Source organism: Bombus vosnesenskii, unplaced genomic scaffold (genome assembly GCF_011952255.1).
Source record: "Bombus vosnesenskii isolate JDL3184/JDL3185 unplaced genomic scaffold, Bvos_JDL3184-5_v1.1 scf7180000013293, whole genome shotgun sequence".
Classification (NCBI taxonomy): domain Eukaryota; kingdom Metazoa; phylum Arthropoda; class Insecta; order Hymenoptera; family Apidae; genus Bombus; species Bombus vosnesenskii.
Window position 1 is genome coordinate 1,219,220 of NW_022882944.1, and position 26,992 is coordinate 1,246,211.

The 26,992-nt window shown below is 31.1% G+C and overlaps 2 protein-coding genes across 10 annotated transcripts in view; both read left to right on the forward strand.

Moving 5' to 3' along the window:
* The window catches only part of LOC117232766 (myocyte-specific enhancer factor 2), a 70,867-nt gene extending 57,796 nt beyond the window's left edge, over nt 1-13,071 (forward strand). For 6 of the 9 annotated variants that reach the window (XM_033492379.1, XM_033492381.1, XM_033492385.1 and 3 more), the window contains 7 exons: nt 3,359-3,475; nt 4,261-4,464; nt 7,946-8,104; nt 10,138-10,273; nt 10,514-10,770; nt 11,264-11,448; nt 12,379-13,071. In XM_033492379.1, coding sequence (XP_033348270.1) covers nt 3,422-3,475; nt 4,261-4,464; nt 7,946-8,104; nt 10,138-10,273; nt 10,514-10,770; nt 11,264-11,448; nt 12,379-12,829 — 1,446 coding nt within the window. In that variant the 5' untranslated portion in view covers nt 3,359-3,421 and the 3' untranslated portion in view covers nt 12,830-13,071. The remainder of the gene's footprint in view (nt 1-3,358; nt 3,476-4,260; nt 4,465-7,945; nt 8,105-10,137; nt 10,274-10,513; nt 10,771-11,263; nt 11,449-12,378) is intronic. The other 3 variants (XM_033492387.1, XM_033492386.1, XM_033492388.1) reach the window with 3 other exon arrangements.
* Nucleotides 13,072-25,053: 11,982 nt separating this feature from the next.
* Nucleotides 25,054-26,861, forward strand: LOC117232742 (polyglutamine-binding protein 1). Its single transcript, XM_033492347.1, has 6 exons — nt 25,054-25,280; nt 25,524-25,633; nt 25,742-25,917; nt 26,002-26,182; nt 26,268-26,431; nt 26,532-26,861. Exons 1-6 carry the CDS (start codon nt 25,211-25,213, stop codon nt 26,722-26,724), a joined length of 894 nt encoding a protein of 297 aa, XP_033348238.1. The 5' UTR covers nt 25,054-25,210; the 3' UTR covers nt 26,725-26,861.
* Nucleotides 26,862-26,992: the final 131 nt, after the last annotated feature.

Consider the following 26,992-nt stretch of genomic DNA (forward strand, 5'->3'; position numbering starts at 1 on the left):
AATTATCGACGATAAAATGGAAAGCGATCGATCGTTTATTACGCGTTTACTCCATAGTAATGGCAATAACGTCGTAATTAATTACGTTATACCTAGTTCCATCTGGATCTTTTTCGAAACGACGAAATTAGGTTAGCTTATTGTTAGTTTTAGGTTAGATAAATTAATATGAAAAGGATGAAAAATTCCATTTTATTTTTACAAATATAATTTTCTTATTTTTATAACGCGATCCCTAAAAATTGAAACGAACAAAATATTAAAAGAAATACTAACCTATAATACATAAATAATAATTAGAAAGCCAAATATATCTTATTTCAATTTTTCTCTCTGTCTCTTTTTTTATATAGTTCTATTGTTCTAATTTCATATAACCGTTTTATACATTTTTTTAAATCGAATTTAGAGCTTCGCTATTACCTAAAAAAAAACATTGAAATTAAGTTATAATTTACTATTTCAAAAAGTTATTATAATATTTTTAACAGGATCTCATACGTCATTCGTATTTGATTTATCGTTTTTAGTATGTTTTACGTAAAAACACATTAAAAGATCCTATACAGTAGCCTTTTGAAGCGAGTATCGAATGTACTAACTCGATCGGATTAAGCGAAAATTGATTCATTACTGCTAACTACCATCTTCGCATCGGTAACAGGAAAACGAGAGAGAAATGTTTCGTTTTATCTTGCATCATTCCTTATCAGCGCCATCCTTGTAATATCAGAACCACGAGTTAATTACAACTTTGTTGTTCTACGATCGATAAAACATTGCGTTAAATCAATTGATTGATCTTGCCTCTGTTTTCGCTCGGAATTCTAATTACGTATTCATATACAAATGTCATTTCGAAATATTACTTGTTGCTTCTTTAAACGATTAGTTATTATTTTCTACGAATTAGAAAAATATTTTATATAAAATGGAGGAATGAAATCTTGTGGAAAATATGGTAAAAAGATGATATAATTATAAAACTGTAACTTCCTTATAATTTGTTTAACATTTTCGGATATGTTATTCATACGTAATTGAAATACGATGACATTGTTTTGTAATATTTCGTTTGACTTTCTTTTTTTTTATTCTTATCATCAGAGTGACAGAACTATTAACTACATTATCGACATGTCGTAAAAATATGTAATTATCTAAAAGTAGAGTAATTAATATAATAATTATATAAGAATAGAACAAATAATCCTACTTTTATATATTTGTTGCTTGATTTACATAACTCGAGCGAATAGTTTTACTTAATACGGGAAAAGAACTCCATAAATATTTATGCTTATTTATTTAGTCATATATATATATATATTGAAGAAATTTTAATTGAACTATAGACATGAAACAAGTAATTCACCATCGATCAATATGTTGGATAATAATGAATTAACGAGAATCTGGATTTAGTCACGATTACTAATGGACAAATGAATCAGCTCATCCCTGGATTTGTAATGTATTCAAGCGATAGAGATATCCACATTTCAATAGAATTCTGCGTCCCATCCGCGAAGAGACATTCACAAACAATGCGGTTTAACGTAATACAGAGTTTCGATGTTTTCAACACGTTCATCGTCACGTGTATCATCGATGACCCAACAGCGATATTTACATAAAATCGGACAGTAATTTTCATGACGAGATGAAATCGAAATTATTTCCAGTCAGTTTTAAAATTTTGTTATAAATTTGTAATTCTATTAATTAATAAGAATTTATTGGTTAAGTGAAATAATGAAAGTCGAAGTATTTTTTAATTGTATAAATATTAGATCATGTTTTACGTAATAAGATTATAAACCACTCGATAATTGTCTCTTGCACAATTATAAGAAAGTGTATTAATTCAAGTGATAACTTGCTTTTATGAAACATTTTTGGTTTAAAATAAGTTATATTTATCGATACTGTTTACCTCGAAACAAAAATTATTATACACTCCAAACTAACCTAATATAGAATTTGTGGGAGAGAATTCATGTTCATAAGAAAAAAAAATACCAAATTCTTCACAATCTAGTTGTTTTCTTCCATTTTGATTCCATTTATGTTACTAATAACCAACATCTGACAAAGTCTGTTTTAATTAAAAAAAAAAAAAGCCTAGAACACAAATATTTACAACTCTTGTCGATAAAATCATTCAAAATTCCCGCGCAATGTTTCTAAGTAACAGAACGATAATCGAAAGTGAGGTTAGTCGAAAGATAATGTAACTTCAGTGAGCTTCAATAGAGGAAGCACGAACGAGACATGTCCGTTATTTTCCGTCGAATTTAATGTGTCATCGAAGTTAGTTGACTGGTTCTTCGGACGACATTAATCGATACACGAACGCGACACGTGCTTTATACACGTTTCACCATTAGACTTGAAACGCATGGTCCAGTTCTGTCGCGCACGTTTCGAACTGTATGCGATATATAAGCCTTTTACATTCTAGTTTTCTATGGGTACGCGCGCGCTTTTTGTTTTCAAACCGTCAGTTAAATCACGTCCCTTTTGTTCATCGTTCAAAAGTTGCCGCCGTTTCAAACTTGAATTTCATCATGGCGATGGTTAAAACGTCAAAACTTAAGTTTACCTCCTGAATTTTTATTTCTTGTTATGTTTTATCATCCTCTCTCGTTTATAAAGATGCGATTAATTTTATTGAATGGCTTCATAGGTTGTTTGGAAATTACAATAGTCTACTAGTAATGGTCTACTACTAGTGAATTATATATTTTTTTTTAAATTTGATTTATTAGCCCTGCTATTTCCTCTGAGTTATTTTTGACTCGATCATAATTTCCTAACTTGCTGATGAATATAAAGAAATTGTTATTAATATTTCATATCGAATTTCTATTTTATATTGAAAGTGAATTCTCTTCAGAATTAAAATATTTTGTTAAAAGAAGTAATACTCATACTCATCAAGTTGAATGAGCAGTTAACTTGAAGATTATAGCGGGATAATAGCAAATTAACTAAAAAATATCATATAGCAGGAGTTACAGAAATAAAGATTATTTTAAGAAGTATGTTTAATCAAAAGATTATATAGATCTTCTTTTTATTTCAAAATATACGATATAATAGGAAAATGATTCTTTTCTGTCTTATGAATATAACCTATATTCATAAGGAATGTATTATATTTACATTTATGTATTATAGTTACACTTAAATTATTTAAATAATTCTAACATCAATTTCAATGATATTTTAAACGCCAATAAAATATTCATTTAGTTATAGGTTAATGTAATAATATTAGCAGTTATTAATATGATTAATGTTTCAATTTTTTGTAAGGAATATAAATGAAACAAGGGGATTCTTTCTGTTTCAGTGTTTTTAATATTCCATCCACTGGTTCCGAAGGTCTGTCCCATCTCCACAACGCCGTTCAAAAATGGGTCGGAAGAAGATTCAAATTTCGCGCATCACGGACGAACGGAATCGTCAGGTACTACAAGTTTACATTAAAAGAAAACCCTAACTTCATAAAAAGAAAAAGAAAGTTAAATAAATTACGTAGTAAATTACGTACGTGTTTTTTATAAATTTTTCTAGCACAATTTCTTTTTCTAATACAACGTTTGTATTTGTAACCTCTATAAACATAAATACCAAATGAATAACACGATGCCGATCTACACAAAGCATTGTTGTGTACTCTAAATAGTGTTATCTACGCTAACTGTACGAGTACTAGAAGCCACAAGTACTTCATAGAAAATATCCGCTATTGCGTTACATTCATTCATTGTATTATCATGTGTTGCCAACTACTCAAAACAGAATTCCATTCACACAAGTTACTAGTTATTATTGTATCATCAATAATGTTATGGCAATATTAATATTTACATAGTGATATTACGAATACATTAAATTTAAAACTTAAAATATAGAGAATAACTCTTAAATACGAAAATACTATTTGTATTTTATTAAATAAATATAATGTAAGATTGGATAGAACGTAACGTGAATATTATATTCAAAAAATATTAAAGATAAAATATATTATTCACAATATCATATAAATAATAATCTTGTTACGATACTGTTATCACGATATTTAACGTTTATCATCAACGTAAAAGTAAATAGAAGCAATGAAAAACGCTAATGTATGGCAGATAACAATCGTATCGCTTTCATTAATTTGTATTACTGATTAACGAATAATTTAGGATGGTAGAGGCAAATGGTGAAGGTGATTGATTCCTGATGATTGTCCAACAGGTGACATTCAACAAAAGGAAGTTTGGGGTAATGAAGAAGGCATATGAGCTGTCGGTACTATGCGACTGCGAGATCGCTCTGATTATCTTCAGTTCGAGTAACAAGCTGTATCAGTATGCGAGCACCGACATGGACAAGGTTCTTCTCAAGTACACCGAGTACAACGAACCCCATGAGTCCCTCACCAACAAGAATATCATCGAGGTGAGCCGATTTCTCCTTGGTAATTTTCAAGCTACCCAACAACATTTCCGAATGTCCACCATCTAGGGAATGAGTAGATGATGGAATGATAGAAAAAAGGATAGCTATTATCTAGAGAATTTTGTTTGGTGAATAGAGTTGTTTAAGGTAATGGGATTTCCATACTCTGGGCTAAATTCTGTAAATTAAATTTTCATAACAACATTTTAAAATGTTAATTTACTAGAGAATTAGAAAGTTTATCGTTGGTAGTATTGTTGGTATTATTTATTTTCATAATATCTCTCTACCTATAATCTTCTGTATACAATATATTTAAGTACAAATTACAGGTTGATAGTTCTAGTGTTAACGAATTAGTTTACATAAAACTAGAAGAATTGATAATAAAATGAAACTATAGAAGTAAATTTTATTAACTAAAAACTATTATCCTATTTCTTGTACAAAATTCTTGTAAAAAGGAAGTCTACAACCTATAAATAGTCACATATCAATTAACTAATATAATTAGTTGATGAATTATTGTGCAAAAGAATTTTAGAATACAGTATGCCCAGTATGAAATTATAATTTCCATAGTAACTATAGTCTAGTACTCTAAAATATTGAAGAACTCATGTTTACTATATTTGCAATGAATATAAACCCGTTATAGCCTAGTTCTGTTCAAAAACGGAGGTTATATGTCTCACGATTATTCTTTAAAGTTGCCCTGTAGTATGATTCTTTATTTTAAATAATGGAAACGTTTCTTCGAGATTAAGATGAACGTGTTTCAAATCTGAATGAGTATTGTTTCCGAAAGACTTGCCTCACATTCATGTAAATAACGTCGGAGTATGTTTGAAGCGCGTCTCTGCATCTCCAAGGCCGATTAGACTGTTCCAGAAGATACTGTGCAGCGTTCAAATCGCTTAACCAATCCTGTTGAACAAACTGGAAGACGTTTTGCAAGAAAAAGATCTGAAAGCTACCCTTGGCCAATAAAAATCATTATTTACATACAGCATAATTATGTGGCCGTAATAATAATTATCTTGGGGATTCTATGCTCTGTAAATATTATTTGCTCTTTTATCTTTTCTTATAATAGCCAAAACATCTTATCAACGGGTCTTTTTCTTACAGCTATCTACAGTATATGATTTCTTTCATTAGTATGTTGATACAGAAAGCATAGTTTAGGAGGAATGTGTATGTTCTAAATATGCAGAAGGAAACAAGTAGATTACGTCGTATTTATGCAAATTGGACGTAGGATAATTTAAAAATGAGTTCTTCAATCGATATAAACTCTTTATTTTTCAAGGATTAATATTTAAGATACCACGCTTTTTCCATTATAGTAAAATTACTATTCAGAATTATTTCTTATATATTTCTTATGAGAAGATGTATATTTCACAGAACGTTTAATAACGTTAGACAATTATTAGAGACGGTATTAAAAAATTTACAATATTGTATGTTACGTAGCACTTTCAGTAGATTTAAAATTCTCTAGCAAATATTAATTCTGAGATTCTAGAGGCAATTCAGAATTTCACTGTCAAGTTTTCAAACTTGCCAATAACAAAAATATATTCGGTTAAATTGAAACTTGCAAATAGTTCAAAGTGTTAAATAAATGTTGCAACGTAACTTTTCATCGGTTTCAAAATTGCCAGAATTCTGAATACGCTTCGTCGTTCGTAAAAAAAAATAATTATTATTGAAGTTTTCAAGAACCATGAATTTCGTACGGCACTGAACCGGTGATATTTTTCAAATAACCCCGCCCTACCGACGCGACAAGTCGTCGTGTCTGGATCAGCCGGAAGGCGAGCATATCTTGTAACTCGAGGTATCGCTGATATACCAGTAAATGAGAGATTTCACAGGGAAAAATTGCACGACGCTCGATACTCTCGCGTATCATCATTGGTTATTAACTTTTTCAAGTTTGTCGATCATCGAAATTACAACATGGGCATGCGGCAAATCTACATGCGCGGCGCTGCTACAGGCCCCGCTTCCTGCGCGCCTTCTTTTTCACCGGTGTTATACAGGGTGGTCCATTAGTAGAGGCGACTGGCCACCCCTGGTTCCGTTGCGTGTCTCGCTTGATGTTGCTTGAAAAAAAAAAAAAAAAACGTGCATCAACGAAAGACAGATGACTGGATGGAATAAGCAACGTACAAGAAACTTTCATTTTGAGGACACTTCTTTTGCCTGTCTTTGGCTTTCGTATGATTACGGATATTAAGGTTATTTCTCCGGTGGTGGTACAAAGAGTATATTGATATTTCTTATGTACTCTTTTTTTAGTGCTTCCCCAGGTTTATTTTATTACTTGAAGTAATTGGAATATATTTGTTTGTGATATAAAAAGTTATATTTTTTTTTTGTAGTATTTTATAGTCCATGTGCATAGTGTTATAATCTTGATATAATAACGAGTATTTGGTTTACAAGGATTAAAAAATGTATTTGAATTATGTAAAATGTAGCATAATTAGTGAATTTTTATGGACCACTCTGTATACGCATGAAGACATATTTCTCTTATTGTTAGACTTTCAGGTATATCAGCGATGGAAGTTACTAGAAAAGATATATCCAATCGATCGATAGGGAATAATCGTGCCAATATAAATAGTGCATTAAATCTTGTTGCAATATTTAAATCGGTATGGTGAGTCGAAAAGAATACCAGACAGGTTATACATGTTCAACATTCTTTTATAGGAATTTTACAATGCGTTATGCTTGAAACAGTTGGGAGAGAACCGATTTTTCTAGTTCTGCTAACCGTCAATTTATTAACCCCTATAAAGAATTGAAACATTCCATTTCTTAAAAAAGGTTAATATATACTTGAAATCCGTAATATGTAGCGAAAGAAAAGTATTTTACAAAAGAGTGTGCAATTTGAATTTGGAACCAAAGCTATCGTTTGAACTTCTTTATTGAAAAAAAGGAAAGTTTCAGAAATAAAACTAATAAAAGTTAATAAACGCCATAGAATAATTAACATAATGCTCGATATTATTCGATACAATACCAACGTTTGAAAAGAATAGCAACCCTTAAATATCGACTAGCCCAATCCCCACATCGGCCCCATAACCCAGTCCCCCAATTGTTTCGAGCATAATAATGGTCAGGGTCGTTCATGGATCCTTCACACGAATCCATCGTCGACCATCGTGTCGCGTGACACGCGATATCTTCTCTCCTTTTCTCTCCCGTACACACCCATAAACGCATACGTAACCTCACTTACCATGCAAATAGTAAAAGTACACACACGAATAACCAATACACCAAAGCTACGTACATAAGAGCAGAGAGAAGGAAAAATAACTAGAGAGATTAGTCGACTGTGTGTATACGTATGTGTATGTGTGTGACGCTAGGCGTTTAAATTAACGTGCATGCGAAGGTTGAGTGCCCTCGGGCGGTGTGGTCACGTGAACCTGTCTGCTGACACTTGCAGGCACTCAACAAGAAGGAACATAAGGGCGCCATGTCCCCGGAAAGTCCGGAGCCTGACGCGATCGAGTACAATCTCACTCCGCGCACCGAAGCCAAATACACGAAGATCGACGAGGAGTTCCAACTGATGATGCAGAGGCACCAACATAACGGCACTCGGGTAAGTGGAGGTCGTCGTTCGGTGTTGTTCGACGGCCGACTGACGTCGAGAGGACAGACAGGGAGAAAGAGAAAAAGTCCCGGGCCAGGAGAATACCTGGGACGGCTGGAAAAATTGCGTGGATGTCCCGCAACGACGGTCCCTCGGTGATAGGTATTGTCGATCTTAGGTATTTTAGGCGTACGAAATTGCTCAGAGTTTTTAGTGTTTTTGTAATTTGATTGTGTAGAACTTGGGGTTTGGTATTTTTGGTGATTTGAGGTTATTGGGATCGGTAATCGATGTCTTTGGGATATTTGAAACTCCGGCATCTCTTCTCTTTTGTATATGGTGAAATTCTTCAATCCTTATATATTGCAAGAAATTTTATATACGTATGTATATTGAGAGAAATTGTTATTTTTCTAAATCGTATCATATATCAAGTTGGCATTTTTAGGTGTACACTGTTCTTAATGGGTTTGATCTTTGTAGAAACGGATAGTGCTGAAGGTGAGAGATTGTGTTGCTGAGTATCACGAGTGATTGAAACTGGAATGGGATTATTGACATTTCTGTTGTTTCTGAATTTCAGATTCCAAGGATTTTCCTTTCTTCTGTATATTTTCAAAAACTATATTAAATATTAGACTATAACTTGAAATTCTATAGATTCTTATTTGTAACCTGAGAAATTCTTTATTAAAAAATTGTTTCAAACTAGTAAAATGACAGTACATATATTTCAAAGATATAATCGATATGTCTAAATATTATAGTTTACGATAAAAAAAAAACAATCATCTTTACATCGTTATAAATATAATTTTTACCTATATAACTTCGTCTTTCTGAAATCTGATCAATCTTAGCGATGACTTTAAGGAAGAAAAATTCTTCAAGTAATCACCAAACTTCCCATAATAAATTTACTATCGACATCTAATAGCGTGCTGTTCTTCGTTATCAGTTTGAAAACGTATAGTAGCTGAAAGTTTACAATGGCCGGCTGTTCCTTCTGGTGTTTCACTTTGGGAACCTCTGGCTCCGAGTTTTCACATGACTCGAAGCAATTCGTTAGTCCTCCTGGTTACATTTATTAGGTTTTAACAATCCGCCATCAAGCAATTTATCAGTGACGGTTCGATTTAATTCGCACCGTTTAATTTATTATCGCAACGTGAGCCTGTAAGTTTACAAAACAGCCAAGCTTGTACCTCTAAACCATGATATTGGCAGACATTTAAAACCAGGGTATTATAATCTCTGGTTAGTTGTTAATCTGTTTTTCGTTTCGTTTGTCGGACTTACTGTGTACATTGTATCAAGCTTCATCTGGTAGCGATTAATGCGGCATTCATAATTATTTTGGCAAGCAGAATAAGCAATAGAGGCTAGTTGTCTTCTTCAGAATTTGAGAAACCTTGAATATCGTATAACTGAAAAGTTTGAGTCTCATTTATAGCGTTTAACTTAAATGTAAAAATATGGTTGAGGTGTTCCTTCTTTCCTACTTCTTTTTTTAAACATTTTTTATATGTACTATCTGTTTATAATTTGGACAATGTATATCCCAAAATTTATAATCACAAAATTTTTAATCACATGTATAACATTAAATATATAAATACGAAGTATTATCCTTTCTTTTTTATATTTTCTTTTTTCAATCTTTTTATAGGAATTATTTTTGTACAATTTGGAAAAATATATATTCCTGAAAATTTCAATATCACCATTTATATAAATATAAAGGTATGACTCTATGTTTTATTTTTTTGTAGGAATTCCTTGCAATTTATTTTATTTATGCACAGAATGGATATAAATTTGCTTTTGCATTTATTTTGTTTGATCGGGTGTTTTATATGTATATATATATATATATTTTTTTTTTATTTTGACTATTGAATTTTATCTAGCAGAAATGGGCAAGGGGATAATGAAGACGTAATCTCGAAACGAAGACCTTATCAGAATTTGCCAATTCTCTTGAAGTCTATCATTGGTGAACATTGTATTAATAATGTCGTCGTGATTTACTGCGATTTCAGGCAATGGGACAATCTAATTACACTCTACCTGTATCCGTACCAGTAAATAGTTATGGCGAATCTCTACTTGGATCTAGTCCCCAAATGGCGCATACCAGCATTTCTCCAAGACCGTCGTCTTCTGAAACAGATTCAGGTATGTAATCGATTCTTAAACTTTACATATTGATCTGCAAGAATATTAATAGATTCGTGATGGAAAGAAAAGAATTTTTTAAGAATAGTATCTAAATAATTAGTAATTCAGTTATTCAGCAAATAAAGATTTTAACTTTTGCAATTTTTATTAGTGCGACATATTAATAATAATTGTGATAAGTTAATTCCTATATTAGTTACTAAAACGATAAATCTTAATTTTGTTGTTTTTCTATAGTATATCCACCAGGAGGGATGTTGGAAATGAGTAATGGTTACCCACCATCGGCATCACCACTAGGAGGTTCACCTAGTCCAGGACCTTCGCCGGCACTAGGAGTCGGAGGAGGCAGTGCAAACAAAGGCAGTAATCCGTCTAGGCATTCACCACAACCTCCGCCTCCTCCACCGCCGCCTCATCCTCACAGGACTAATCTTCGAGTAGTTATTCCAACACCCCTTACGCAACCTCTCTCCGAAGACACTAGTTACGATGTTAGTACGCACTGTGCTTGATTTTAATGCATTTTATTCAGTGCATTCAGTTAAAAATTTTATTTCATATTTTTTGAGTTTGGAATTGAGTTATACTTTAATGATATATCTATATACTTTATGTTTTTTATCATTACATTGGATATTTTTTGTTTGAAATGAAATTTTCGAAATGAAATTTTAGAAATCTTTATTTTTTTTAATCTTGGATTTCAATTCTCATTTAAAAGGAATCATGAAAATTCAAATTCTAAATTTTTGTTAATTTTATGGTGTGTAATTCGCAAATTTAAAATCACTATATTTTAGTATTTAAATATAATGTAAGATATTTTATAGCAATTTCCTAGTGATCTAATAGTCTAACTGTGTGTAATTGTGTGCAATTTCACACACTATGGATAGTAATATATAGATACATGAAAAGTACCCTTATATAATTACACAATACTTCATTCTAATTGGTCTTTTGTTTTGTGTTTCCGATATACAGAGTGGCCATGCACAATCCACATTGAACACACCAGTAGTAGCACTACAAACACCATCAGTTCCAGCTGGATATTCTAGTTTTGGACCAACGGATTATTCCTCAGACTTAGGAAGCTTAGCATGGTCTCATCAGAGGTACGTTGATGACTTATCAATGTATTCGGCAGCCACCATGTCCAGCATCAGGTAAATCATATTTCATAATTATTCTTGTGAAAGGAAACTATATGTCCAGTTGGTATAATCTATCATTCAAAACTTTTTAAGAGTCTCTAATTACATTTTGTTCATTCACGTGTACGTCATCTTTCCTACAAACGAAAATATATTTAGAAACAAGCTTACAACGCAAAATATTGTATAAACGCTTATTCAAGAAAAGATTAAAGATTATTTGTAAAGTTTAATCGTGCTTGCAACGACGGTACTCGTTCTAACAACGGATCTTCTATATTTATCCAAGTTGATGATAAAAATATCAAACAACGTCCACTGGAGGTTTATAGTTTTTTTTCTTATTTGGATAGTTGTTTGTAGCATGCTAGTGAGTCGTATCATTTTTCACTGAAAATTAAAATTCTTTTTCTGCAGTCAAATTTTCAAAGTTTTAAAACTATCTTCATATCAGTTTATCTCAAATCCTTTGGATCTAAAAGAAACATGGATCTTGAACAAAAATATTTTGTCAATTAATTACTTTGGCTACTCAAACTTATTAAATGCTAAACCCACATAACAGTTCATCTATGAAGTGACAATGAGCTTTAACGATATATACTTATTTTAAAACATATTATGCTTATGTACTCATATTTAATACATTGACGGCTTTTTGCATATTTTATCTTGCTTCTGATGCTAGTGTAAGGTTTATAATAATCAATATGTGTTAGTAAATCTGTTAAATGATATTCTAGAAAGATACATAAGATAAACCTAATCCAAGCCATAGTTTCTTTTCAATTTAATTATTATATACAATTTCTTCAGTCAAGACCTGGTCTTATATCTTCAGTCAGCATATTCTCCTCAGAGATGTTATACTTTAGAGTGCGAATCAATCTTGCTGGAATCCTCATAATCGAATCTAATATCTTCAAATTTATTTGATTACAGTGGTCTTCCCCATCTGGCAGTGTCGAGCAGTACACCGCCACCGGCCACGTCGCCATTACCAGTGAAGATAAAAAGTGAACCGATTAGTCCACCTAGAGATCCTCACGGTGGCAACAGTGGCTCGAACAGCGGGCCGAGTAATACCAGCAATCTTCATCACACGACTCTGAACGTGGGACCTTCGTCCAGTACCGGTGCACCACCTCCACATCATGTACCTCATCCGGGGCCACAATCGTTGAATCTTGTGTCGAGCAGACCGAGCAGTAATCCACCGCCATCTCACTCCGGTAGTATAACGCCGACGAACCTTCCGTCACCTGGAAGCGGCACAGTGGCAGATATTCGAACGAGTCACTCGAACGCCGGGGGAAACGGTGGGAATAACTCAGACTATGAGAATGGACCGCTGATGAAGCGTTCCAGGATCACTGAGGGCTGGGCGACTTAATATCAATCGTAACGGTTAATCGCTCGATCGTTTCATACCTCTACGTACAACGGCGTATAGTGCTTTTGTGAAAAGTTCCGGGACTTGAAGTCAAAGACTCGTTAATTATTATACGCAATGTTCGGCCATGGTTCTTTTTTTTCTCTTCTTGTAGTTGGATGCGCGCGTAAGACGAAGAATCCTTACGAAGAGTCCGACTTTGGCTGGACAAGAGAGGACACAAATTTGTTTATATTTTAAAAGTCCAGAAACACACGTAACACGACACATACACATACATACGCATACACATAAAAGAATACGTTTGTTTGACGATTAAATAACGGTGCCATAATGTTGAAGCGTTACACGTATATATATATATATTATATTATACAATATATGATGGATACATATATATATATATAATATCCATTATATATAAAAGATATATATATATGTATATTTTCATGTATATAATACAAAAGTTGTTTGTATATATGTCATTTATTCATTGTCATTTTCTTCGTGACATGGCATATTGTGTCTTTGATACTTGTCGCTAATGGCGAAGATATATTCTATTCCGAGTGAAGAAAGGTAATGGCGGTACGTTTAGAATTGATGTTAAGAAACGAATCGGGAGCACAGCATTTCGGAAGATAAGTGCATCGACAACCGAATTTCTAAGAGCTTTCGAAAACGTTTAATGGATTTACGGTTTAGAGATTTACAAATAATTGTACTTTGTTACTTGTTTCTTTTTTTTTGTGCGTTATGATGGTAGGTAGGCAAGACCGCGGCATAATCCGTTAATTAATGTTTTTACATAATGAATGCCGAGAGCAATGAACATAATTTCTCTCTTAATTGAATGCCTAGTCAGAGAATAATGATATTCGATTAGTATATAAATTTTAATTTTACAATTTTTCTTTTTTTTTTTTGTAATTGCAATATCTCTTTCCTTTATTCCAGAGAAAAGAATCATACTCTTACTTTATAAACGATCAATGGAGTACATTTTATTAGAAAATGTATACATTCATGAGTCTTAGATCGTTTAATTTTCTTTTTAACAAATCGTTGGGTTTGTTTTTAAAGTAACGGAGTTTCTCCCTCTTCTTTTTCTTTTTTCTTTTTTCTTAGCGTACTAATTAACGGTCTATGTCCGCTAATAAACAAAAAGATGTTGAATAATTAATCGGCTGCTGTACTCAAAATAATTACGATATTCAGTAGAAAAAAAAATATGATCGAAAATTAATATATTGATTATTATGAGATAATAGAGGAGATATATGCATATTACATGTGAAATAAGCATCTAATATAGTGTTGATTATTCAAACAGAAAAGAAAGGTATATACACACGAACTTGCAGATGTATACATATATACATACGTTATATACATTTTCCACAAGTATTTTGCACATTTGATATGAAGAAAAAAAATGAAAGGTGACACGGAAGGAAGAAACTTTGCAACCCTTAACGCCTAAGTCATACACAACGAGAGCTTGCACCTCTGTAAGCATTTATCTCCAAATAATAATCTATGAGAATTAGCAAATTTATTTGAATCAGTATTTAAATCCAATATTCATGGCACACGATTTTTCTATAACAGTGGAACACAGTTAAATTAAATATGAAATATAGGGAAAGAGAATATTTATTATATATAGTACATCCTTGTAAAATGCTTTGTTAGTCAAATCCATAATTAGTTGGCAAGATAGGGTTGCAATTGTAAAATGCAGAAAGTCTTCTTCCTAAGTTAAACCGCTTTCGGGATGGTCTCAGCCTATGCTTTACTCAATCTCAGGATGTATCCTGGTGCGAGCTGCTCTCAAGAGTCGTATTTGGTACATTACTGTAATTAATTAACGTAATTAATGGAATACACAAACGGTATATGAATAAATAGTGCCTGGCACCATTTGTGGCCCTCCTTCAGGTTGACTTGTTCACGTTGTGACTCGCATAAGGTGACTCGTCGACAAGCTACGTGTAAAGAAAAGTGTGTATCATACTGAAAGATACAAAAAAGTGGATTAAAAATAGTAAAATAAAGAGATGTTGAATAGAGTGAGAAAGAAAGAAGAAAATAGAGAGAAAGAGTGGTAGAAAGGTTTATCCGTACTACACAAATTAGTGGAATCATAGACTTTGTTTTACAACGTTCTGTCGACGAATCGACAACCTGGCAAGTCAGTCTTGGTTATACTGTAACCGAAGATTATATTATACGTACGTTAAAGAAGGTAAAGAAAGAAGAGTCGTATGAATCTTCGATATTAATTTGTTTCTTTACTAACGTTGCAGTTAGAAACTATCTAATGACTGTACGAACAATCGGTGTGCGAAACATAAGATATATAATGTATAGTCACTAATGATTAATCACAAATTTTTAAGATGATCACAAAGTGCAATCTCTTAGCCAACACACTTTTTTATCAAAGAAAAAAAAGTATAAAGAAATTGTTATTTTTCATAACGAAAAAAGTAAGATTTAATGTATTAAAAAAAAGTATATATATATATGTCTCCACTAGTTATTAAACATTTTCCTATTGATGCAAAATTTATTGTATTTGAATTGGTATTATATATATATATATATATATGTATATATAATATATATGTATGTATGTATATATATATATCGATATATATTATATATATCTCTGAACTTAAGTGTACATGCCTGAAGTAAATCCTTGAAAGATAATCTACGATACGATTGCATTGTTTTCAATTTTTAAATCGCTACAGGTGGATCGCATTGAATAATATAATTATTGAATTATATTATCCGTTACTTGATATTTTACGATTATTTCTCGGCAGTGTTGTAAACAACCAGTGTTATTATTGTGCTTCATTTGTATGTATAAGACAAAGCGATTTGCACAAACTTTTCATATCTACATGTAATCAATAGAAATAATGATACTCGAGAGTTCAAAAAGATTCAACAAATAAATTTGGCACAAGACATAACTACTGATCATAAGTTTGAGAACGCTGCAAGATAATGTCGAATACTTTGACTGACATATTATATAGTATGTTTTCATATTTCAGAAAGATGAATGTAAGAGTTTGATTGAAGTAAAAATCGTTCTTCATTTCATATCTTAATATAGCAGATAAGTACAAGATACACTAAAGAAGCTAATCTATGATGTCCCAAGTACACATTATCTCAAACTTATGGAAATCAATAATGTGAACTAGTTCAATTTTTTCTCGCTTAATGCACAAAATTCAAAATTCAATCTTCAGTTGTGACCTCATGCAATTTATACAGAGTTATGAAGCATGTAATATATTCTTTTACAATGCATACGTAGTTAATGTCTCGTCTAGCCGATTATTAGGCGTACTTCTAATGCTAGACTGCCTGAGAGAAATCGTTCTAATTTGATCCACCGGTACTCATGGTCTCGTAACAAGGCAAGGATTACGATTTGCTTACCGATCTATTTTATTGTAAGATACCCACGTGAAAAATTAAGAAATACGTAGTGGTACCACTTAAGGTAGGGAACTTGTTAAATGGTGTACGTTAACGACGCGATTGTGCGTACCATTTTAATGTATATTTTTAATATGATGATGAAGTAAGTTGCATAAGTTACACTCACATACACACAAATACGCGCGAGCAAATTCGATCTGTATCTACATCTTGTTCGGGGCACAACCGAGAAATCAATATGGAGTTTTGTACCATTTTAAATGGTGTATCTGTTTGGTCCTCTTGTTAAACTATTACGTCGGTTCTAACCCTGTTGAAAGATTATTTACTTATTTACTAAGTGTTATATATTATATATGACGTTATATAATTAATATTTGCCAATCTCTTATGATAAATAGAGAGAGACAAAATGGTACCATTATCCAATTTATTCTTGGAGAGAATTTCACCATCCTCTAAGTTGGATCAATTAAATTAATTTAAATAGAAGAATTTTATACTCTCCTATATTGGTCAAACGGTTGTACCTACAACAAGGGTTGAACGAAAAATATTCGATTGCAAATACGTAAAGCGTCGGCGATTATATAGTAGTTGAGAACTCAGAGACTATTATCGAAGTTGTTGGAACGCTGTGAAACGAAATGGACCATCATTTAGAAAATGTTGTCGTATGCATTAAACTATAGGACATACAGGAGTTAACAAGAAAAAGCATAAAAAGAAGATAAAAAAAACGTAGAGAAACAGAATTAGAGCCTTTTGTACGGGAGCAAAGTTGTTGGACAAGACCGTTATCGAAAACCGTGTTTTTATTGGCCACGTGCAGAACTCAAATGGATGCTCGCTTCGATTTTTTTTTTTTTTAACAAATTTCCCATTACTCCTCATTCTTCTTCGTCTTTTCGAAGAAACATTCGTTACTCGAGGATTTCGTGCAATTTCGAATAGTCGGATGTTGGACGGCTTTCTAAAAAATTAATTAATCATTTTGAATAGAAAAACAATTCCTTTTTAATATATATATCCGAGGATGTCTAAATATTCGAAGTTCTCGTTTCAAAATGTTTCGTCACTGTGGCGCCATCGTTACGTCGCGGAGGACCGTTTAAACATTGAAGAGATTGGATAATTTCTCCAACCGAAGTATTCGGAATTATTTGACGCATTCGAATGACTCCAAAACTCGGATATTTTTTAGAATAGAAAACAAATATATATAATAAAAAAGATGTTGTAAATATATAAAAAGAGTTTAGTTAACGAATCGATTTATTAACCTTTCGTGCCTTTGAAAGCGAATCGTTGTGAACTGTTGGGAACCAACCGATTTTTAACAAGCGATCATTTTCGTTTAAGATGTCGCGGAACGATCGATCTATTCGTAAAACATTACGAAACTGGAAAATACGTCTCTTTAACGAATAGGAAATAAGATTTTTCCTAAGTAAATTTTATTTATTTGTTACTTATAAAGGGAAGGAGACAAAAAAAAAATAGAAAAGAAATTGAACAGAAAATTCTCGTAGCGTTTCTTGTAAAATACTACATAGAAAAAAGTAGTTGATATTTTGTAATGCAACCGAGCTTAACTATAAATCAAGATTCTTAATGATAAAATAATGATATGATAATGAAAAAATTAAAGAATTTTGAAAATTCAAGATCTCTATTCTATCTTTATGCGATCTCGAAGTATCTCCCTATATTTTTCGACCGTTATCGCTGTTCGTTGTCACGGATCGATTGCGAAAAATCGAATCGAGTATCCGAGAAATCGATGTTGTAACTTCGATTTGAACTGAATAGAAAAAAATATAAAAGCGACATGTGTGTATGTATAAACATGGTCGAAAACTCAAAGCACGGCACAAGTATCACTTTTGAAAGGATGATATAGCGAAGCGAATATTTGCAGAAAAAAGAAAGAAAATGATGTTGGAAGAGATGGAAAGTTGAACTATAATTACTATACGAGGATGTATAAATGTACTAGCCACAACTGTTGTCACTGCAGAGTAAAAGTGAATCTAATATACATAAAATATATATGTATATATATATACGTATGTAAAAGTAAATTTAAAAATACTGAACATATCTGTAAAGCCACGTAGCATCACATTTTTAAAGGTAAAACTCAAGAATATACCGCCATTTTATTGTTAACCATCGATCGTGTGTTTATTGTCGAAACTTACCCTCCGATCGATCAATCGATAACGATCTCCCTTTTTTTTCAACGTTGTCTGTCTGATAAATAATAAAAAGGGAAAAAAGCTGAAAAAAAATAGAAAAATATATATAAATATATAAAATAATCCTCGATTCGAAGGGGATTCTTGTTTTTCGTGTTTGTATCGATCGATTGATCGATCTATAGTTTCGAGACGCACGGAATCCGCGTGTATGGTTATTATTAACATACTTTTTAAATATTATTGCGTAGCGATATATTGTTATTTGTACGATATATATATATATATACATAAAGAAGCAAATGGTGAAGAATGAAAAATCTGTTTACGTTGCACTGTTGACAAACAAAAAGAAAGAGCGGCCCACTTGAACGTCGAGTGCAGAGTACAATGAAGAAAGAGCGAGAAAAAGAGGAAAAGGAAAAAAGTGTATAAAGGAGTTTAACAATAGAAAGAAATAACAACCACTCTGTATATGTAATTATACCGAAGTTAAAAAAAGTAACCGCGTAACGTGCTATATAGATATTATTATTAAACAGACAAACACAAACACAAGAAAAAGCAGAAAAAATATATTATGGCGTATTATAGAGTTGTGCGTTTAAGTAGCCAGTGATAAATCTGCGAAAACAGAAAGGAAAGTAATCTTTTTTTTATTTTTCTTTTTTTTTTCCCCTCCCGTAATTCATAATAGTGTCATTTATCGTGAACATTTCTCACCATTTTTCAAACCGAGACAATTCGATCATCTTTTTTTCCTTTGCATATCCTCCTTATTTGTTTCTTTCTTTTTCGACCTTTTTTCGTTCTCTGTGCTCTTTTTTCTGGTAATATTCTTGAACTATTGAAAAATCGTAATTGTAATTCATCACCTCTGTCACGTGGTTGTCAAGATCGTTGTATATCCGTGAAATTTGCGAGACGATTTTACGAAGGACACGCTTATTCGTCTTGTTTGTTCATTGATAATGCACGTCGAAAAAGATGTCACACGCTGATGATGGTACAATAATGGACACACCAGAATAGAAATGGTACCGGCAATTGTCGCGCGAAAATCGAGCACATGCGAGTCACTTTCTTTCTTCTTACTTTTCCCCGTTTCGATAATCATTCACAAAAATGTCGATCACAATTAAATTACGTTGAATGAATACATTTAAAATTAAACATTTTTGTAATATGCAAAACTAAAATTTAAATCGATAAAGACATACCTAATATTATATAAGCGTTAATTTAATAACATATGAGCCTCTTACGAACTAAGCCCATTAACTCCACTCTTTGTCAATTTCGTAATTAATTTTCATATTCATAATTACACAAGTTACAAGATTTATTCCCACAAATTTATTTATTCTAATAGAGTGATATAAGTAACAGCGAATCCTAAAATTTGAAAAGTGATAACACCATCACCTTTCTCTGCATTTTAATTTGTGGAATTGCTCACTTTGCCTTTTCCAAACGACCGATGTATTTCTTTAATAACGTTATATTTTTTTTAATTGAGATTGCCAATTAGACACTTGTTCAATAATAAAACTATTAAAAATCCAGTATCATTCTGAGGATACTCTCTATTACGATTATATATAAAAATATTCTCTATTACGATTCTCTTATCTATTGTTATCGATTGACGTAATACTTCGACCCTTTTCATTGTTAAAATATAAAGATGACGGTAGAACCAACCTAAAAAAGATAACTTATTTTAAAGTGCTCGCAATTGCCCGATTTAAACATAACTAGATTACACGTATTTCTTTGGTGCTCGACATATCCGGTCGTTGTTACATGTTATTGTCAATATCCTATACGAATAATAATAATCATCGTGAATCCTTGTCAAGGCCCATCTTTCATCGATCATCGGTCATCGCGATTATTACTATTTGCTATTACTATAACTATTACTAGTACTACCACGATCACCACTATTATTACTATTACTATTATTATTATTATTAACTATTATTATTATCGTTATATCTGTATTATTATTAATTATTATTATTATTATTAATTATTATTAATTATTATTATTATTAATTATTATTATTATTATTATTATTACTGATCACAAACTACCATACGCGCCGCATCATCCATTGCTCGGTCAGTATAATTATTAGCGAATTAGGTTTGAGAAATTAGGGAAAATTAATATCGATGATTATTTCGTACGGTCTCTGTGCACATCACAAAAACTATTTCTCCTCGTACATAACAATACACTAAAATACACATATACGCATAAACATTTTACAGACGTATAAACACACATATGACATGAACACGTGCGCGCGCGAAACATTGTAAACACGCATTGTGGTTATATTTCAGTGTATCAGCATAATGATATGATGTTTCTCATAGAATACATTTTACTTGGTTTTTATATTTGGCAGTATTTTATTTAAGTGCCACTCGAGCATGTGCGAATCGAGTCGATCGATCGATCGAAAGATAGGTTAGTCGAATTTTGAAAAAAAAAAAAATGAATTCCGAAATTTCAGAATAGGGAAATAATAATAATAATATCGATATCGATATATTTTGCGAACAATATTGTTTAAAATTGATTTATTATAGTACTAACGTCCCTTAATATTCTTTAAGGCTTAATGATATTTTTATGATTCTTTATATTTATATATATTAATTATTTTTCTTTTTTTTTTTTTTTTTTTTTTGATTAAATGTAGATAAATTTTGAAAATATAGAATGCAGGAGAATAAGAAAAGAAGTAAAGTGTTAGGAAGTTATAGAAAAATTTGAACGTTGGACCACCAAGGTCATTCATAAATTATAGCGTGCTACGCAGAGAAAAATATCGGATTCGCACGTGCTTGGAAAGTGTGTACCAACATCTATACATGGTTTGTTCGAAGCAAATGAACAATTTTTCACCAATTGTGATATAATTTGTACAGTCAAATTTTGTTACGAATATCTTTTTTTGAAGGTTAGATATCTTATACAATTAATGTATTTAACATTCGACTAACCTTCAAAGAACTTGCATAAAATAGGTACACAATAATTGTATTTTTTTCTAGTGAAATCTTTTTTAAATAAATCGATTGTTTTGATCAATTGATTTATCTTTTCGCACAAGAATTATGTTAGAAAAGGTGCCATTTTTACCGAAGCACAGATATAATATAATTCATAGTTAAATATTTTTCTAACGGTTCAGTGTTATAAGGAGAAAGGAAATTTTATAGAAAATGAATTCAAATTTAAGCTCGAATCTGAGTTTCTTCGATACCGGATATGATGTCGAGAGGTATGTGTGAGACTAAAAAATCATTAGTTTCCTATGTACAAAATAATTGATGTATTTACAAAATATTGCCTGTTCCATGGTCTTCTCTTCAATGTTAGTGGATTGTAAAATATGTGATATATGCATTTGTTATATTTTGTTAATTTGTGAATTTTTCCAGATTTAATGAACACTTAAAATTAAAATCATAAAAATTTAAGAGAATTCAGAGTCTTTTTAAATTAAAGAATTGGTTAATAGAAAGATAGTATCTTCGTTTCAAGAAGACAATATATATTAAAACACAGTAGAAAATATATATTTCATCTATTACAATCCATTCGCATAAATTATGTGGCTAGAAAAAATGTGTATACACATATTGTTGTGTAAACTGTGCGTCTTTGTTGAGCCATTGGACGTGTACGAATGAAATATGAATTTTCTATTAAAAATTTCTACATTTGAAATTTTTTAAAACTTATATGAAACTCATCTACTAAAACACTTATATATCATGTTTTAAAATGAAAGACCAAGAATAAGATTCGCACACGTTCCAATAAACAAAACTACTAACACTGTGATGTGTTTCTGTGGTCATTGTAAATTCTTCTCTTTAATTCATAATCATGTTTCATTCATTGATCTCATGACTGTCCACTTCGTAAACATCTCTTTCCCCTTAATATATACATCTTCGTTGTTCAATATTCCTGATCATATGCAAAAAACGAACACGTGCATATTGTCTATACAAAATACTATTCCTATACTTCAATTTTTTTGTGGCTAAAATTAACGAATTACAAAAGAATTTTTGAAGCAAAATATTACTAGAAAATTGTTAAAATTATAAAATTATAATTTTAATATTTTTCGGGTATTTCATTTTTTCAAATTGTTTTGTGTGTCGAAATTCTTAGATAATTTTTTAATAATTTTGTTCTCTATCAGTGAGAAGCGCGTTTCTGCTTCATTATCTCATTGTCTCTTTCTCTTTCTGTTTTCTCGATAGGAACGAAAACACGTATTTTCCTTGTGTAAAGTGTCGCACCGCAAATGTTGAAACACCATATTACATGTGTACAATCCGTACCCATTGGATGTCGCTCGATCATCATAATCTATCTAAACTTCGACACTTCTTGATCTCAAGACTCTTTACTTTCAAACTTGTAATTAATTTTCTATCGATAAATCTTTCTACCACGTTTGTACAATCTGTGCACATGCATACACACACATAACACGTACATACACAAGTATACATGAACACATTCTAAACGAATACATAATGTGGTATACTATTGTGTAATCAGTAATCGGTGTAATGAGACGCAGAGAAGCGATAAATAACACACAGATACGCATTTTTTGCACCGACGTACTAACACAACTTTCATTGTGACGTCCACTAATGTAATTCATACGATCGTGTACATGTAAGATCAGCGCCGCTCTACGACTCTACTTCGCTCGGTTACGTTAACTAAATTTTCAGACGTTACAGACGTTCAGAGGTTTCTTGTTTGCCATTATATTTTTAATGCCTTCGATATTCTAAAACATATAAACAAAAATCTTGAAAAGAAATTAGTCTAAAATTTACTAAGAATTAGCAAAAAACAATGTGTGCATTCAAGGTTATTGTAAATTACTGGACTGCAAATATCCATACAATATTCATATTTTTATAAATATGATTAATGAAATAGAATCTAAACAAAAATTTGTTTCATTCTTTAAATATCATGTATTTTGGGTATTGTATACATTTTTATGCATTATATCCATTCTGAGGGTTTTTCCACTTTAAATTCCTCATAAATGCATAAATATCTGCAGTCTGTTAATTATCATAATTATAGAGCGAGTTCAATATCCTGTTGCAACATGATCTTAAAAAGATCTGAGGTATCGGTAAAATATTTTCGTTGATTTATATTAGTATGTATAGGTGTTTCACTTACAGTGATCTCGTTAAACATTTTCGCTATATATGTTTTCATCTTTTAGTAATAAAGTGTATATTGCTAATATATTTTAAATTTAGTTAATATTACTCCAAGATTATGTTGTTACAGGTCATGGCATAAAATGTCTTTTTATTGAGCTTGAAATTTAGAGATGTATGACCTAAAAAAAAAATTAAGTCAATTTAAAAAAGGAAATAAAATTCTTCCTAAGATATTTTTTAATAAAAAGTAAAAGGCATATTTTAAAGAAGATATACGTGTGTTTAAAATTTTTAAATAATCATGATTAATACAACACGTGGCACATATGACTCTAACAGCTTTTTAAGAGGAACACATGATATACAGAAGTCGCAAATCGTTCTCAAATATAATTAACAAGTTCAAGATGCTTTAAATAATGAACAAACATTGAAGAAGCGTGGAAAAATGAAATCTTACATATGCACGATCGTATTTTGTCCTCTGTAGAAATGCCTTATTGTCACGTGCCTCAATTAACAATTAAACTGTTCACCTGCTTACCAATTACTTGTTAGTATACGTATCAACAAATATGTACGTGTAATATCGCGTTATTCTTTGTACTGCTCTTGTAAATATATTCTGAACGATTACTGTCACCATGTGTCGTCTATGAAGTGGAGCATTTTTTCGAAATTATTTTTTTACCCCATTTCTCCTTATTCTATCCTTTCATCTATTCAAGACGCTTGAATCAATGTGTGTAAAATCCATAGTCCACATCTTATCATATTTTTTCAGCTTTATAATAATTGTTTCGCATGTATTCTTGTACATATTTAAACCATTTTTTTAACAATTAAGGACAAGTTCTAGAAATTACAATTAAATTTTCTTCTTTATAGATTTAAAAATATACTCAGTGTCTTCAGGGTGTTTGAAGTATGTAAAATAATGTGTAATAAAAACTATAAAACTATAAAACAGAAGTCATGAAAGCTACATACGTATATAGTAAAAATTATATGCAATATAAAATTATCAAAACTATAGTAATGAAAGTTACAAAATCAAATCTTGTTATGAATACATTTTTTTGTTTCTAAACTTTACAAGGAGTAAAGGCATTTAAATTGTTACACTTACCAACAGTAGGCAACGACTACTTTTAGTTACTAAAAATAAAAAATAAAAATTTCTGAATAATTTCATAGGAAGTAGCTTAATTTTGAAATTTAAAAAATTATTTCACAATGATAAAAAAGATTTAGAAAATTATACATATATCATATATCTACATCTATCTGGAATTTGTTTGGCGCTTTCGTCGTTAAATGTTATGAGGTTATGTAAGTTCCGACCGACTGAAATTTACGTGTATTCGAAATTCGAATAAGGAAATTTTCTGTTGGTAAATTGTGTGAATATTTTCATATTAAGAGCATACTTGAAAGAAAGGAAGTGAAGAAGTACTAAAATTCTAAAATGCCACTTCCAGCTGCATTAGCTGCACGGCTTGCTAAAAGAGGGCTTATTACTGGATCAGAAAAACACGGTATAATAATTTTATTCATTTGTGCATAAAACACAGTATAACCAACAATATTATTTTATATCGAATTGATAATTTAATTAATAATAGTTTTTTATCTTACTACTTTATGCTTCATAAATACTATAAAGATCAAATTATTAATATGTAATTCAGAATGAACATAACCTTAGTGTTTTCATACGTAATCAAATTTAAAAAATGCTGAGGATACAACATCATGTATAAATCAAATAATATTTTTAGAATCTACAAAAAAAGAATCAAGAAAAAAAATCCATGAAGAAGTAATAGCTGAAGATTATGATAGTACAAAAGATGATATTAACCAAATTGACATATCACAAAAATTTATGGTAAATATTATATCAAAAACTATTATAAAATATTAAATACAGTAACGATAAATAATAATGCAAATATCCATAATATAAAAATATTAAATAATAAACGTTTTATTTTAGGGATATAGTGGTTGTCCCAATAAGTATAATATTTATCATGAATGTACAAAAAAGTGCAAAGAGTTATGGGGTCTTGGACATGTACAACCTTCTGACAAATACTTGAAAAAGCAATTAAAATTAATACAGAAGTACCCCTTACCAGAAACCTGGAAAGCTGTTTATGACCCTGGATCGTTAGTATCAATTTTTTCTACTTATAATTTCTAGGGAAAATATGTTTATATCAAATTTCATATAATTATTTAATTCATTAATAGTGGTCAACATTATTATTGGGACTGGTCATCTGATTTGGTATCTTGGTTACCACCGGGCCACCCAAAATGTCAAATATCTCAACCAGCTTCTCAGTTAAGAGAAGAATTACATCTAAAAGCAGCAGATCAGGATGACAATATGTCTAGTGATGACAGTGGTAGTGAACAAGAGCCAATGGAAGTTAGTAATCAGTTTCTTCAATTTAATAAAAATGTAATGTCCAGTATATTTCAGCACTATCACAAATAATTGTTTAATTATCTAGGTGGATGAACCAGACACAAAGAAAGATAAAAAATTAGAGACTAGATCAAGACACAAACCAGGAGATAGTAAAAGAAATCAAAGATTAGAAAAATCTGAGAGCAAAGAGAAGAAAGACAGAACTTTAGATCCTATGGATCCAGCATCTTACAGTGATATTCCACGGTAAATTTCATTTTATTTATTAATTTATATTAATAAAGTAATTATGATAAAATTAATTTTCATATATAAACAACACGTTCAAATTATTTGATTTTTATAGGGGAAAATGGTCTGATGGTTTAGCACGACACAATGAAGCTAAAACAGGAGCAGACACAACTGCTTCAGGACCACTTTATCAAATGAGGCCATATCCTAGTCCAGGCGCGGTTTTGCGATCAAATAGAGCTAACAAAACAGATTCAGAATCGTCTAACAAACCTAAAGTATCATGTCCCGAAAAACCAGAATAAATTTCTCTTTTATACTATTTAGTCTATTATGCAATTTATTATACATGTCTAATGTAAATATAGTGTAACTTACGGAATTTGTCAGTAATCTTATTATTATATTATCTCTATATATAAATGACTGACTAATTAAATAAAAAATATTAACTATGATTTAAAGATTATTATTATTGTTATTGAACGTATAGTGTTGTATCTTATTGTAAAAACTTTTTAAAAAGTGCGTTTTAGAGAACTGTTTCTTTGGACGTGCAGATCTCTACTTATG